Here is a 15290-nt window from a genome sequence, read left to right on the forward strand (position 1 = left end):
GGGAAATATGAGTTTCACTGCTGCACAAGCGCACTTCAGAGGTGTTTGTGTTTTCACTTTCCAGGAGAGACCTGCTTTACTAACATCGACGAGTGCGAGTCGCAGCCCTGCCAGAACGGAGGGCTCTGCCAGGACCTGGTCAACGGCTTCCTCTGTCAGTGCCTGCCTGGTTATTCAGGTAACCTGGGGAACCAGGTCCTTCTGGCTGCCCAGTGCTGAGCTGCTGCATTGCTGCCTGGCTGCAGGATTCCAGGACTGAGCTGGACTGGGAGTGTGCAGCAGGGTGTCTGCAGTTCAGGGCTCAAATGGTGCTGGAAAGCTCTTTGAGTGTGGGTGAGTGAGTTGATAGGCCATGAACTAGATTTGGAGACATGAGATCAACTGCATAGAGTCTCTGAGATCAGAGTATCCAGGGCATCTGTATCCTGGAGTGAAAGTTACCTGGCAGAACGGTGGGAGTGTCTATACATGTAGGAAATATATAGAAAGCCAGCCTTTAAATAAAAGAAGGGATGTTTAAATTTCTCGTTGTCCCAGATTGTACTGGCTCACCAGCACATAAGCATCTGTAAAACATCTCCATTCCCTAACAGCCCTGGTTGATAAGAGCCAGCCATTTTTGGCTGAAAGCAGTGATCTGCTATGTTAGGAGGTCAAAAGGTCTTTGTGGTGTGAGCAAAGGAAGCCGCCTCTGTTTGCAAGGGAATGAGGAGTCTGGATTCTTCCTCAAATGCCCTGCCTGACCCTAAGGGTTCAGTTTGCTGGTTGAGAATCCGGGAGATGGTGAACGTCAGCCCTGCTGGGAAGGTCCTCTGCTAACTGGTACTAAACCTCATCTTTCTTAAAAATATTCGTTCTCAGTCTTCTTCATCTTTAAATTCCACATGCGCGGGGCAATTTAACACCAGAGTAGTTTATAAGAAAGGTGATCCCAGCACCAGCATGGATTTATTTCTGGATTTGAGCTGAGGGTAACTTCTCCACAGTGTTACCAGGCTGCCATCTCGTGGGAAAAAGAAGCCAGAAGAAAACCCTGTCCCTTAACTTGCAGCAGCAGGTAACAACATTCCAGAGACTCGCTCAGGCCTTCATGGCCTGGGAAAATTTTCTGTTTTCTTTCTGTGGTTGCAGTGGTTGAGCTGTGTTGGTTTAATTCTGCCCAGCTCTTTCCTGGGAAGACCTATTACTTTCATTCCCAGGATGTAAAATCAGCTTCTAGTTAACACCTTCTGTAACAGGGCTGAATTATTTGTGGGGTTTTCTGGCCTATCGTGTTTGCTAATTTAGGCCAGATCAAGAAAAATTTGCTTTTGTAGATGAGCCCTTTGAAAATCAGCTTTTATCTAAGCTCGTTATCGCTGCTTTCTCAGGCAGTTACAATGCTGTACTCTGAGCTGAGATCTTGTCCAAAGAGATGGTTTAAAGTTTATCCTTCTTGTCAGAATTCCCACTCACATCTGTGCCGTGTTCTCTTTTCCTCCTGCAGTGCCCCAGCACCCTCACAGAGCTCAGAATTTCATTGTGCTTTGCCAAGCTGCAGATCTGTTTAATCCTTTCCAATTCTTAGCGTGCTCATAGGCAGAAAAGCTGACAGAAACATGGGCTGATGGGCAAAGGAGTGCTAGAGTTCATTCTGTTGCATCAAATTTGGGTTCATTAGTACTTGAAGGGGATTAGAAGCAGGTTGCTCTTCTGGATATTGCTTTTGGTGAAGGACTTTGTCTCAGCTGAGGTAGTTCTGACACATTAACACAGCGAAAGGCTGGGAGCAGTCTGTGAGATCAGCGAGTGCGTGTGGAGGAGTGAAGCTGACAGGGAAATAATAGCAATTAATCTCCCCTCCTTTGTCAATTAATCCCAGTACAGTCATGCTGGGTAAACAGCTTATTACTTCATATTAGGATCACAGAACAACTTTGTGAAGCTTCCCATAATGTTTCTCTTCAAAACACATCTCTGTGGCAGCTTAGGTCTGCCATGAACTTGGGTCTAAGCTGCCTCCACTGATTAAAGTGAACTTGCTACTCTGATGAAGAATGCTTTCCTGGGGTGGCAGAGGCTCCTTCTGTGTGTTTGCTTCTTCAGTCTGAGGAATTTGGGGAGTGTTGGGATAACAATGCAAGTCAGGAGAAATTCTTTCTTTGCAAATTAACTGCCTCAGTGCTGTCTCGGTGTAGTGCAGGCGGATGAACCCTCTCTCTGCAAAGAAGTTGTTGCAAAAGTGGTGCCTCATTCCTGAGAACAGCACAACAGGTCCTGAAGAGTCTGTTCAGCGCATGATTTGTGCTTGAGCAGAGGATATACGAACCCTGAGAGGATATAAGAAGTAGGAATCAAAAGATTCCATGGGTACTAAATGAAGTGAGAAGGAGAGGGAATCTTGCATGCTCTTGGAAATTATGTCAACTGTGGCCAAGAGACAAAGCATATTAGGAAAAGTCTGTCTTTTAGAGGGAAAAGAAATCCGACAGAACGAACTCTTCATTTAATTTTTTTTTTCAGAAATGGTTTCAGTCCATCAGGTATTTATTAGGCAGTAGGTTAGGCCAGGACAAGAAAAAGACATGTACCTCCATTTGACATGGACACTGACTTTTAACCTGCAAAAATGTTATCACTGAAGTTTGGATCATTGATTCTTTAAGAGCTTTGCAATGGCCTGAGCGCTCCCGCTGGAGCTGAGCTCAGCCAGAGGAGGCCGTGTCCTGCAGCAGCCACTGGGCACTGGGAACGCGATCAGGGGGGCCGAGCACCCAGCCCGGGGCTCTGGCACCTTGTGATCATGGGAACATTGTGAGCTCCTCTGCACAGCCTGAGGAACACTTCTCCTTTCATGAGAAATCACAAGGTGATGTGGTGTGAATGTGTCCCAGTGTAATTGGAGGGCTTATTGACCATCTCACTTTGTTCAGCCATAATGTCTTTGTCTCCTTAAAGAAGTAGAAACCTTCTGTGCAGCAGCTATAAATGGTGATTCTGTGAGGGTGCCAGCCCAGATCAAATGGGCTTGAATTTCTGGGTCATGGGTCAGGAAATAAATGGGAGATGCTTCTTCCTTCTAACCACCTTTGGATAGATTTAATTTTTTTTGTGCAGGTATTTCTTAAGGCAGATTTGTTTTAGAGACGGAGCCTCCAGAGCAAGGGCAGCTAAAAGGTTAAGATAGTAAAGAGATTAGAGGCCTGTTCCACCTTCAGCCAAATCCCTTCTGGTAAATATAGCTGAAGGGAGCTAGGCTGCACTTGGTGAGGCTCCCCCCCTTCCCTTCCGCTCCACGTTTCTTCTCCCTGCGGGATCACAGCTCCATGTTAATCAGACCTTTTGACTTCCCTGTCATCTGATCAGAAGGCTGCGAGTGCTGCAGTCCAGAGCCTGCTTGTGCCTGGTGCCAGGTGAGAGCACAATCTGTGCTGGGTGCATTGGGCTGTGAGGGATTTCCAGGCAGCAGCGTCCAGGTAGACTCTGTGTGTGTATGTGGAGATCAGTGTGTGGGTGCATAATCCAAAATGGGCATCGTTTTGAAGACATTGAATGTTCTGCGGTCTTCACAGTTGTTACACTTTGTTGTTGCAGTAGTGGCTGGATGTGCACAACTGCCTGTTTGTTTTTTTCCTGAACGATAACAGAAGGGTCAGAATAGCTAACAGAGATAACGTTCCAAATCTCTGCTGGGATAGGTCTGTGCGTGCACAGGTCTGTGGCTATCTGAGAAGTTTTGACTCCAAACAAACACTCACCATATCCCTCTCACTTCAGGTATCTGTAAAAGCGACTGGCATGTTTGGATTCAGTAAAATTACGAAAGTGAAATAGCTAGAGGAGTTGTTGGAATGATTTTTTTAATATCTTAGTGATACTGCTAACGGAGATTCCAGACACTGACATGTGGGAGGTTTTGTTTGCTTGGACCTGACATTGATACAAACAGAGACTCCCGAGTTTGGAGAAAAGCTCCCAGATAACATTTCTTCACAGAAATAAGAAACTTCTCTGGGTCCTTGCAACACAAAAATACAACTCAGCCTCTAGAAATTTTATAATATGAAAGTAACTATATTAAAAAAACCAAACAAAAACAAACCCCAGAACCATAGAGGAAAAAGGAGACTGCAACAGCTAATTTAATAAGGTGGCTAATGAGGAAAGAGAGTTTTGATTGTGCACTGCCACGTCTGAACCCGTACATTCAGCATAACGCAGGGAATTTCCTTCCGTCCAGTTTGACTTCAGAGAAACAGGTCATGGTCATTAAAACCCGAGACTTTTCTTAGTGAGTACAGCAGAATGGAAATGTCTGTGCTCACAGATCCCTGGAACGGGGCACAGGGAGGAGCAAACTGCCTGATGGACCCTGGTTCCCCCAGTGGGGAATGTGCAGCAGGGCCCAGGTTCACTCTGCATTTGGGACTCCCCTCGTTCCTGTGGTTTAGATATTGCACAATGGTGGAAACGCAGCTTTTTTGCCTTAGCCTATCGAAAGAACGCTTTGGCCTTACTCGGGGAATTTGGCAGCTTCACCTGGAAGGCAGCAAGGGCGGGAGATTGTCTCTTGGCTTTGCCCTGCTGGGCTGAGGCTGTGGGCACTGCAGGCCCTGGGAGGCACGGAGCAGGAATATGCTGGGAGCACACATTCCTGGTGTCAGCACGGACAGGGGCCAGCTGGGAGGGTCAGAGCCGGGCTGGATTAGACCTGGCGCAGGGCAGGGCTCTGCTCCCCCGGCTCTTTCCTGCAATCCCTTCCCGTGTGACTGGCACCAGCGAGTGCTGCACATGCTGCCCCGTCAGCCCAGCCTTTTTGGTCATCCCTCCCCCTCTTCACCCCCAGTTTTTTTCCCTTTAACTGTCACCAATGTCCACAAGGAGTCGGCCATGAAATCCGTGCTGATTGGTGTGATCCTGAGGGGAATTTTTCTGCTAGCAGGTAATGAGATGTGTTCGGTGCGTGCAGCGTGTCCCGCCTGTGTGCGTGCCTGCCCAGGGCAGGGGGCTGGCTGCGTGGTGAGTGGTGGCTGGAGGCTTGAGGAGGAACCAGAATTGATTACGAAGGAAGAATGCTTTTATTTTTGAAGAGACCTAAAGTTTTGTTTTGGAAACTTTAAGGCAAGGAATTTCCTCGTTGCAGGGGTCTGGCTGACAGCTCCGCAGCCCCCGTGCTGCAGTTCTGCCTTGCAGTGCTGGGTGTTCCAAGCACCAGGTGAGCTCTGCAGACACACAGGTGCCTCCCGGCTCCTTCTGGGAAACGTTCCGTTTGCTTTTTACTGATGTTTTTGCAGTTTTCATTTTTCCTTTCTTGACTGGAAGCTGCCTTGTGGAGGAGTAGCTTTTGTGGCTGTAAGTCAGGACAAACCCTTAGGTGGTCAGTGCCTTCCCCAGCTCCCGCCGCTCCCTGGCCCCGGCAGCGCGGTGGGAGAGCGGCAGAGCCGGGGTTGCCATGGAAATGGCGGTAATTGTGCAAATATGATTGTGTCGGGGTCCGTTGGTTGCGGCTAATTCTCTGCCTGCCCCCTCTCCCTCCCCTCCTTTTTCCTTTTGATAATCATAATACAATCCCTAATTAGGATGCAGCGGGGAAAGGTCGTTAGGAATTCAGCTGCCTTACGGAGAGGGCAAGGCGGTGCTGGCCGGGCAGCCCTGCTGAACTGCCGTGTTTCAAGGAACAGACCTTGTCCTTCAAGGTTTTTTGATATCTGACAGCTAAATTAGAATATTTCACTTCATTCCTGCTTATTCTTTGAACATTTTATGTATCTGTTGAAGAATCTGATTCTTACAGTGTATACAATGAATCTTTGCTTATTAATAGCAGCCAGTAAATCACTCGCTCCATTCAGGCAGTGGTGAGCTGGGTGGATTTAATCACGCTTGCATTTACAAAACAGGACTGTTCCCACCACAGCGCTAACACTCTGAACGTGGTGAAGGATTTGTATTTGAATATTTGAATATACTGGAGGCTCTGAAAGCTCAGCCACTTCTGAGTGTTTCTCAGCCAGCCCCTGTGGGTTTGGTGGCTTGGGACTGTTACCTCAGGCACTGCTGAACTGAGGGAATGTTTGAAATCCTTGACTCCAGATAGCAGCCTTTTAGATACCACTTGTCTGATTTGCAGATAACAAGTTCCACTGCTTTGCTATTGTTAGTCCTTAACTAGATAAGGAGCTCATTAAACGTTTGAAAGTCTCCTAATGGTGTAATGAATCAGACTGGTTGCTTTAACTATCGATGGCGCAAATAAAAGTAAACATTTTGGCTATGAAATTTAGAGGGAGCAGAGGAGACTATTACTTGTTTACAAGAATAACTTGGTTTTGTTACTTGCTTTTGTTGAACAGAGTCATGTCTCCCAATTTTATTTTTTTTTTAAATAAACCTGAAAAGGGATGCCCATGCTGCTCTTAGAAAAACCAGTTAGTGTTGAACAACTTCTTAATATCTACTTCCCAGTGGGTCTGCAAAGACACAACTGTCCACATCTTGGAGAAGATTGCAATAACGGATATCCAGGATCTGTACTTTTGGAAGCTGTAGTGATGTAGCTCCAGATAACTGCTTAGTAAGTCTTCCAGGAAAAAAATAAATTGCCATTAGCCAGATTTTTAGAACTCTTGTGCAATCTCCTTTTCACCCATTTCAAACAAATAATCTAAGAAATCAAACCAGCTGCATCCCTGGTGTTTAATCAGCCACCAGCCTGGGGCTGTGCACCCACCCTGGGGACAAATGTCCCACCTGGTGTGAGCACTGGGGGTCTGTGGGGCAGGGACAGCCCAGGCAGGAGCTCCTGTGCTGTGCCAGAGAGAGCTGAGACCTGCTCAGCTGGGAATGTGGAGTGGGAAAATGGGCCTCTCTCCTCCCAGCCTTCTCAGAAATGCAAAAATTCACGGCATCTCTCCTTGTGTTATCCAAACCAATGTTATCTTGCCCTCATTGCCTTGGTAAATATCAGCAACTCTGATCTGAAACAGCAGCATCTCGAGGGTTTGGGACTATACCAAACCTGTCTTTCCTTATTCAGCAGCCTCTCCCCTTAAATCTGACCGCAGACATGCCTCCTGCAGCTGGGAGAGCCCTCCAAGGAACCCCACTCCACACAGTCATACTGCTCTGCTGATTTTTCCCAGCTGTGATTGAAGTCTTCTCCCAAACTGGGATTCTCCAGGCCCAGTGAAATCCCTTATACTCTGTTTATTCCAACACATGTGCTGCAACCTTAATTCCGTGCCTGCTCTTCCCTTGCTGAGCAAGCCCAGCAGTAAGAGGAGAGGGGCAGTGCTGAGGGGGTGAAGGTCCTGTTACTTACCGAACAGCCCTGGCACACCTGGAAAGTGCAGAATTGGAGCCTTGCATTTCTCTTTCAGTGCTCCCCAGAGCTCTGTCCCTCCTCTGGCACAGTTTGGAGCTAGAAGCTGCTGCTCATCCCTCTGCAGAGCTCAGGGGACAAACCATCACTGCAAATATTCAAGAACCTGTATCTTCGCTATGTTTTTATTTGTAATCATACATCAAGTCCAGCTCCAGTGCTCCTAATGTCCCATCTCCCCTCCTCTCTGTGCCCCAGGCAGCTCTCTAATCTCTTTGACATGCACATTCTGTCTAGTGGCTTTTCTTTACAAATGTCCTTTGTGTTTTGATTCCCCTCCTTTGTGTGTGAATTCCTTCTTTTTCTTCCTGCTGCCCTCGTTGTGCTTGCTGGCTGGATCGGGTGTAATGCTCTTAGATTGGGATAATCCATGCTTGGTTTATCTGTGGGACTGTCTCTGAAGATTAGTGAAAACCAATGTTATGGGCTAGATAAACTGGACTGGTTCAGGGCTCTTCTGTCAGTCTGGGGATGCTCAGGAAAATGACAGCAGATTTTCATTAGCCAGATTTGGTAATTGACTTGAGCCCCATTGGGATCCGTGTGCCGCCAGGAGACACAGCTGCAGTGCAGGACCTCACCCAGTCCATTTCTGCAGGACTGGGCACAACTGAAATCAGCTTAGTGCCAGCAGGGCAGAGTGCCTGTGGAGCATGTTGTGTTTGTTGTTTGGTAATGAATTGGGTTTTGTGAGTTTTACAACCGGTGGGTCGTCTTGGAATTTCAATTTTTTTAACTGAGGCTTTCCAGTAACTTCCTCTTTTACTGCTGTCTGCAACACTGGTGCCTGGAACAGTTAGATCTATAGACCTACCTGGCCTTTCAGACATACCAAATCTATTAGGACAAAAGCATAAATCCCTTGTCTGTGCTCTTTTGGTCCTTCCATACCTTCTGCACGTTGACTGCCCGTGGGGTTTGAGCTTGGGACAGGACAGCAGTTGGTGGGGGGATTCGGGCTGACAGGCCAAAGCCCTATAAGTAGCACCTGGGAGGACACAGGAGTTTGGTTTTCTTGCTCTTGCACCATCAGCAGGACCCTCAGAGTGAGTGTGGGGCCCTGGAGAGAACTGGGGGGGCTGTGCCTGACAGGCTCTGGGAGGGAGTCCCAGTCCCACCGTGAGATCCCATCTCTAAATCTCTTTCACAGGTGTGGAATGTGCTGTGAACATCAACGAGTGTGAGGAGGGTCCCTGCAAGAATGGAGCTGTCTGTGAGGATGGCATTGCTGACTATTCCTGCCACTGTGTCCCTGGCCAGGATGGCACTACGTGGGGAGGGAAGAACTGCTCTGTCCCGCTCACTGGGTGCCAGACACACGACTGCCAAAACGAGGCCTTGTGCATCCCAACCTACCAGGCTGAGAGCCACGGGCACCTGTGCCAGTGCCAGCCTGGGTTCTATGATGCCACGTGCTCGACACCGACAACCTTTTCCTTTGTTTCCAGAGGGTATCTCCTCATGGAGCTGCCCGAGGACAGCCAGAGCGGCAGGGCTGCAGGAGGAGCCAACGTGTCCCTGCGCTTCCGCACCACTCTGCCCAGCGCTGTCCTTTTTTACCGAGGCCGTGAGGCCGAGTACTTGTTCCTGGAGCTCTTGGATGGCATCCTGCACGCAGAGCTGCACCGGGACGATGTTGGGTACCCGCTGCTCCTAGAGGGGCTGAGGGTGGACGATGGCCAGTGGCATAAAGTGGAAGTCGTTGTGCACAGCGAGGTGCAGCTGAAGCTCTGGCACGGCTCTTGTGAGGCCGGCTTCTGCCTGCGGAGCTCTCCTGTCCCACCAGTCACTGCCTCGGTCCCACAAGCCTTCCTGAATCTGTACATTGGAGGTACGGAGGATGCAATGGCCAACAACACCGGGAGCCGGCAGGGCTTTGTGGGCTGCCTGCAGGACTTGCAGGTGGATGCTGAGGCCGTGCTGCCGGCGGACCTGCCGCTGCGGGAGCCGTCCCCGGCGAGGCCGGGCTGTGACCGCACCGAGTGGTGCCTCTCCCGGCCCTGCTCCCACGGAGGGCTCTGCGTGGACCTCTGGGCCACCTTCAGGTGTGACTGTGCCAGGCCCTTTGGAGGCCCAGCCTGCTCCTATGGTAAGTGCCGTGGCATTGACACCTGCCGGCTCCACTGCGGAAGCTTGCATGGTAGCTCTGGAAACAGGACTTCCTCTTCGACCGGGGCGGGGGGAAATAAAGCAAAAGCCTCTGTGCATAAAATTCTCATTGATCCCTTTCCTGTCGTTTGCTCCTGCAGGAGTGACTGTCGCTTTTGTGGCGCAGGTTATTCCTGGTAGAGGCTCTGACTTCACCTTTGTAACAGATCTGTGTGAATGCAGGGGAGCAGGGAAGTTGTTTCACTGTGCAAAGTTGATCTTGGGCTTCTTAGTTGAGGATGAATAGAAATGATAGATAAACTATAGAGTATTAAAGGAGGCTCTCTGACAATTCTGAGTTAAAATCATATCTACTTGCATTTTTTTGCTCCTGCAAGGCTTGTATTAGTATTGGGTGGTTTTTTTCAACTCTTCTGAGCCCTAAATACGGCATGTACTGCTGTTAGCAAATCTACAAATTTAAAAAGCAACTCTGTATTTCAAAAGTCCTTGAGTAAATGTGCTGGATTGGCAAGGGCTCTGCTAGACCTGTATTTCACTCTCATGCTACTTGGATACTTGAATTTGTGCCCTCCAGAGGAAGCAAGGACACATTCACCTCCTCCTTAGTGTCACAGACCTGTGGGGAGGAGCATTGGCACCCTGGCACACGTGGAAAACGTTGAGAAGAAGCTTTTGCCCCATTCCTAAGGAGCTGCATCCCCTTTATCTCTGAGCTGAAGCCTGTTTCTTTTCTCTTCCAGAGCACCCAGCAGCAACATTTGGCCTAGAGAATTCCACCAGCTTTGCCTCTTTCACCCTTTCTGACAGCCTTGGCGCAGATTTCAACCTCTCCTTTTTCGTGCGGAGCCGGAAGCCCGCTGGTCTGTTACTGCAGCTGTGCAATGGGACAGGCCCCTGCCTCACCCTGTACCTGAGGGGTGGCCAGCTGAGCGTAGAGACCTCACCGACGGACACTGTGACCTTGCCGGGCAGTCTGGTTGATGGGAGAAGACATTTGGTGGCCCTGTCTTTCCGGGGAGGCTCTGTGGGTGCTCTGCAGTCAGACGCCCTCGTGCAGCTGGGGCAGCTGCCGGCACAAGCCCTGGGAGCTGGCTCGGAGGTGTTTATTGGGGGACACCCCAACCCCGGCAGGGCTGAGCTCTGGGGGGGCTATTTCAAGGGCTGTTTGCAGGACATCCAACTCAACAGCCACCAGATACAGTTTTTCCAGGTGGAGAACAACAGTTTGCCAGAGGAACTCAATAGGACTCAAACTGGAAATCTTGTGAATGGCTGCATCTCCGATGACACCTGCAAGGTGTGTGCTGTGTCTTGTCTGTCTCTGTGCGTGCAGGGGGTTGTTGTAGTTCTGTCATTACACCAAAGCCTGACTGTTGCTGATACCAGAAAGAGGAGAAGATTTTTTGATGTGTTGAAGAGCAATGGTTCTGTGTGCTCCCACCTCACTCAATAGGCTACATATGATTTAAACACTGAGTTTTCTCAAGCTCCCCTGTAGATTTTGTGCTTTTAGAACTTGGCCAGTGGCTTTTGTGCTGCCCATCTCCCCTTTGCTGAGCCCACATAGGTTCCAGACTCCCCTCTCTAACCTGGAACCTCGCCAGCCCCTCCCTTCATCCTGTTCCAATTGCACAACAACCTCTTCCCCAGGAATCTGCCACACCACAAGCTGAAGGAGCTTTCTCCATGTGCCCTTGGACCAGAGCCTGGCTCTTCCCTGTGCCACACCCAGTGACGGGGAGGCCATACTCCCGTATCTCGCCCTTCTTGCTGATGGTGCTCTGAAGTATTGTCACACCTGTGGTGTTAGGGGTGTCCTTCCGGTGACACAACTTTGTGAGCTTCTAGGGAGCATCACAGTTTGTTTCATCTGTTCCTCACCTGTGCTTTTGTGCCTTGTCCTTTGCCAAATTGCTGGAGTTCCTGTTGGTCAGTGCTGTGCACAGGGGGGAGCAGGGGCTCAGGAATTTCTTGTACAGAGACCTTTGTGCTTCCCTCACTGCTCCTGAGGAAGTTCCATTTCCCTCCTCTCTAGATTCAAATGCTGCTAGTGCTCGTCTTCATTGTCACAACTCTACCAAACTCTCTTAGGCCTCGAGATGAATTACTCTGCCCCTAAATTGCCCTGTTTTGTTTTTCAGTCTGAGCCATGTCAGAATGGTGGCAGATGCATTGTCACTTGGAATGATTTCCATTGCAGCTGTCCAGCTAATTTCACTGGGAAGTTTTGTGAAGAGAAAGTCTGGTGCGAAAGTGACCCATGTCCTGAAGCCACCACCTGCGTAGACGTTGTGGCAGGATATGTGTGTAAGTTCTGTTCTCCTGCTGGTGTGCGGGTAAAATCCCCCTGTTCTCTGTCTATAATCAATATTCCCACAACAGTTTGTGCTGTTGAAACAATACGAACACGTGCTGCAGGAAGGACACGGAGTGGTGCCCAGGTGCACACAGCTGCAGGCAGCACAGCTTCCCTGGGCTTGCCCCAGGTGTGACAGAGCACCGCTGAGGAGTAAAAATTGCTGCCTAAGAGCTGGATATTATTACAGGAGGTGCAGTTGTAAACAGGAAGAGCTTTAAGGCTGCCAGCAGCTCGCCTGTAATCCTGCTCACACTAAGCTTAGGGCTTCTTAGGGAGAGGACCCGCCAGCGGTGTGCCATTGCTCAAACAGGACACCAACTGTCTTTGAAATCCCTCGTGCTCTCCCCCTCTATTTATAGGTCTGGCCAATGCAACATTTAATAATGACGCTGCCATGGAATTTACCACCAACGCATCAGTGACCAGAACTCTGAGCAGCCTCCACGTGGACTTCAGAACCAGAGACGAAGATGCTGTTCTGCTTCGGGCCGTGGAAGAGGTGGATTCCCTGCAGGTAGCCATTAAGAACTCCTCCCTGCTTATTGACATCAGGAGCGGGAACAGCATCGAGGGTGTCAGCTTCCTGAGCCCGCAGGCGGTCACGGACGGGGCCTGGCACAGCGTGTCCGTGGCCATGGAGGAGCCGGCCGCGCTCTCCTCGCGGTGGCTGCTCCGCCTGGACGGCTCGGTGAACGTCACCCTGCAGGGCAGCGCCGGCAGCTTGGACTTCCTCAAGAACGACGCGCTGGTGGTTCTGGCCGAGAACTTCACCGGCTGCCTGGGCCGGGTGCACATCGGGGGCATCCTGCTGCCCTTGGCGGCCCACGGGCCGTACCCACAGGCCGAGCAGTTCCAGCGGGCCGGGCCGGGCGCTGCCCGGCTGGGCTGCTCCGGGGCCGACGTGTGCGCCTCCAGCCCCTGCCTCAACGCCGGCACCTGCCAGGACCTGTTCAACTCCTTCGGCTGCGCCTGCAGCGCGGGCTGGGCCGGGCAGCGCTGCGAGGCCAACATCGACGACTGCCAGCCCAGCCCCTGTGTCCACGGGGACTGCCTGGACGGCGTGGCAGACTTCCAGTGCGACTGCTTCCGCGGCTTCATCGGCAAGAGGTGCGACATCAACGTGGACGACTGCGTGCGGCACCAGTGCCTGAACGGAGCCACCTGCGTCGATGGCGTCTACGGGTACTCCTGCAAGTGCCCCCCGCAGTACTCGGGACCTCGCTGCGAGTAAGTGCCGGCCACAGCGGCCTCCAGACGAACTGCACTTTGACTGTGGGATGCTTGGGGAACGTTTTTCATTGTGAGCATCTCGTAGCTAAAGAACCTAAATTGTGCTTTGATTTGGAAGGTGCTGTCCAGGTCCAAACCCTCCCTGACAGGGCTCAGCCTCGTACAGGATAAGGATCCTTCCTTTACATGTGGGTTATCCTCGTGCTGCCTTTCAGAGCTGTTTGAAGGGCACGTACTCTGGCCTGCTGTCATTTCCCTCTAGCACTCCCCAAGAAATCCATCTTATCTGTGACTTGATTCCCCTCTGCCATATTCCTATGCTGATTGAAAACGAAGCCTCCTGTGCCAGTTCAGATGGAACATTTGACTCCTCAAATGGAGTTAAATGCTGCCATGGCTGGGTTTCAGTTCCCTGTTCTATCCAGGATGATTTTCCTGTTGATCCTGCTGCATTCTGGTGCAGACAGTTTCCTGGTACTGGCGTTATCCTTCCTGGGGCCTGGCTGTTCTGTTCCAGCACTGTCCTGTCCCTGCCTGTATTTTCATTGCGAGAACGGGCGTGTCTGAGAGAAGTCTGAGCACTGATGGAGCTCCTGCCTGTTCCCCGGGCCCGAGCCAAGGAATACTCTGATGATTTCTGAGACTATTCCCTTTTTCACTTGCGTCAAACTCCTTCCTAGAAACACTAATCGCCGTGTTTATGACTCTGGCCAGCCCCATTCCCCCCGAGCCCCAGACCACTCTGCCCTCCCCAACACCTGAGTGCTCTAAAGGCTGCCCCTTGCTCTCCCCAGGTGGCCGTTCCCTCCTCAGCAGTGTGGCAAGAACTTCACCTGCCTGAACGGTGGCAGGTGCATCACCGAGAGCTGGGGAGCCAACTGCTCCTGCAGGCCTGGCTTCACCGGAAGGAAGTAAGTGCTGCTTTGGCATCCAGGGCTGGTCTCAGTGGGTGGCAGAGCAAGGCCACTGCTTCACCCTTCTCCGTGTCCTTGTGTCACGCACACAGCTGCTCCTGATGGAGCGTGAGCTGTAGCTCGGAGCAGAGGGAGGCTTCAGATCATCCAGCTGCCAACACCCGTTTTTGCAGCAAGAACTGCTTCCAAGTTTTTTTCAAGCACACTACCTGTGCTGGAGACCTGTGCCGGCCTCAGTCCCACAGAAAGCACAGCAGGAGGGTTGGTGTGAACAGGGGAGAATTTCACGCTGTTTGACTCCAGAGAAAGCACCTGGAGAAGCTGCAACGGGCACTTTTCAAACAAAAGAGGCTTTTTTAGACTGGATGGTCTTGTGTTCCGTGGCACAAGAAAACATAAGACAATTCTAATCCGCTCTTCCTTTCCAGCTGTCAAATCAACATCAACGAGTGTGAGCCGAACCCGTGCCAGAACGGGGGCACGTGCCAGGACTCCGAGAACAGATACGAGTGCGTGTGCAGCGCCAGCTTCACCGGCGAGCGCTGCGACATCAACGTAAGCTCTGCCCCTCCCCGCTCCTGTCCTGCCTAAAGCACAGTTGGGGAATGCTGAATTGGTCTTTTCTCTGCAGTGCTGCTGCGTCTTAGTCTTCAGCATATAAACAACTGCAGTAAATGCACCTCAGTATCTGCATGTGCTGCCATATGGCTTTTGGGGCTGTCTCTGCACATTTCCATAGATTTCACAGCTCTTCAGACAGTAATCCAGCTGCTGCAGTTGACCCAGGTTCCTGGAGAGTGGAATTTCATTTGGTGTTTTATCTTGGATAAGAGTTACTGAACGCCTTCCCTCTCCAAAGATCATCTGAGTAGAAATGGAAGTCTGGAGAAGGGCAGTGGGCTAAAGTCAGGCCAAGAGCGGCTCAGGTGTGTGTGAAACACCTGAGTCCTGTCCCTGAGCTGCTGCTGCCCCGGCCCAGCTGAGCCTGAGCCAAGGGTCCAGGGTGGGGCTGGGATGCTCCCGGGGGGTGGGATCCATACCCCTGCTTTCTGTGGGAAGCTGCTGCATGGACAGGCGGCTCGTTGGGTAACCTGGGAATGTACTAACCCATCCTGCATGGAAAGGGCTGTGTGCCAGGCGGGGTTTGCTGCTGTTGCTGTTTCCCAGGGCTCTAACGCACGTGCCAAGGCCACCCTGACATCTCCGGTTTGCATGCACAGACTCCTTCACGCGTCTCTATCTCCTCTGTCCCGGGACACTTCTTGTGGATTCCTGGTATTCGTTTTCATCGCCCTCCCCTTGCTTTTCTTCACTC

General features: G+C 51.0%; 1 protein-coding gene across 3 annotated transcripts in view; it reads left to right on the plus strand.

The window, feature by feature from the left end:
• CRB2 (crumbs cell polarity complex component 2) overlaps positions 1–15290 on the plus strand; it is a 55996-nt gene that overhangs the window by 34786 nt on the left and 5920 nt on the right. For all 3 annotated transcript variants that reach the window (XR_010723531.1, XM_066201351.1, XM_066201352.1), the window contains 7 exons: positions 65–178; positions 8511–9449; positions 10213–10769; positions 11614–11779; positions 12191–13058; positions 13856–13972; positions 14404–14530. Coding sequence is in view for 2 of the 3 variants with exons in the window: in XM_066201351.1 (XP_066057448.1) it covers positions 65–178; positions 8511–9449; positions 10213–10769; positions 11614–11779; positions 12191–13058; positions 13856–13972; positions 14404–14530 (2888 nt within the window). In the remaining variant the exon portion in view is untranslated. The remainder of the gene's footprint in view (positions 1–64; positions 179–8510; positions 9450–10212; positions 10770–11613; positions 11780–12190; positions 13059–13855; positions 13973–14403; positions 14531–15290) is intronic.

This window comes from Chamaea fasciata, unplaced genomic scaffold (genome assembly GCF_029207755.1).
Source record: "Chamaea fasciata isolate MVZ Bird 193981 ecotype frontalis unplaced genomic scaffold, bChaFas1.0.hap1 SCAF_20, whole genome shotgun sequence".
Classification (NCBI taxonomy): domain Eukaryota; kingdom Metazoa; phylum Chordata; class Aves; order Passeriformes; family Sylviidae; genus Chamaea; species Chamaea fasciata.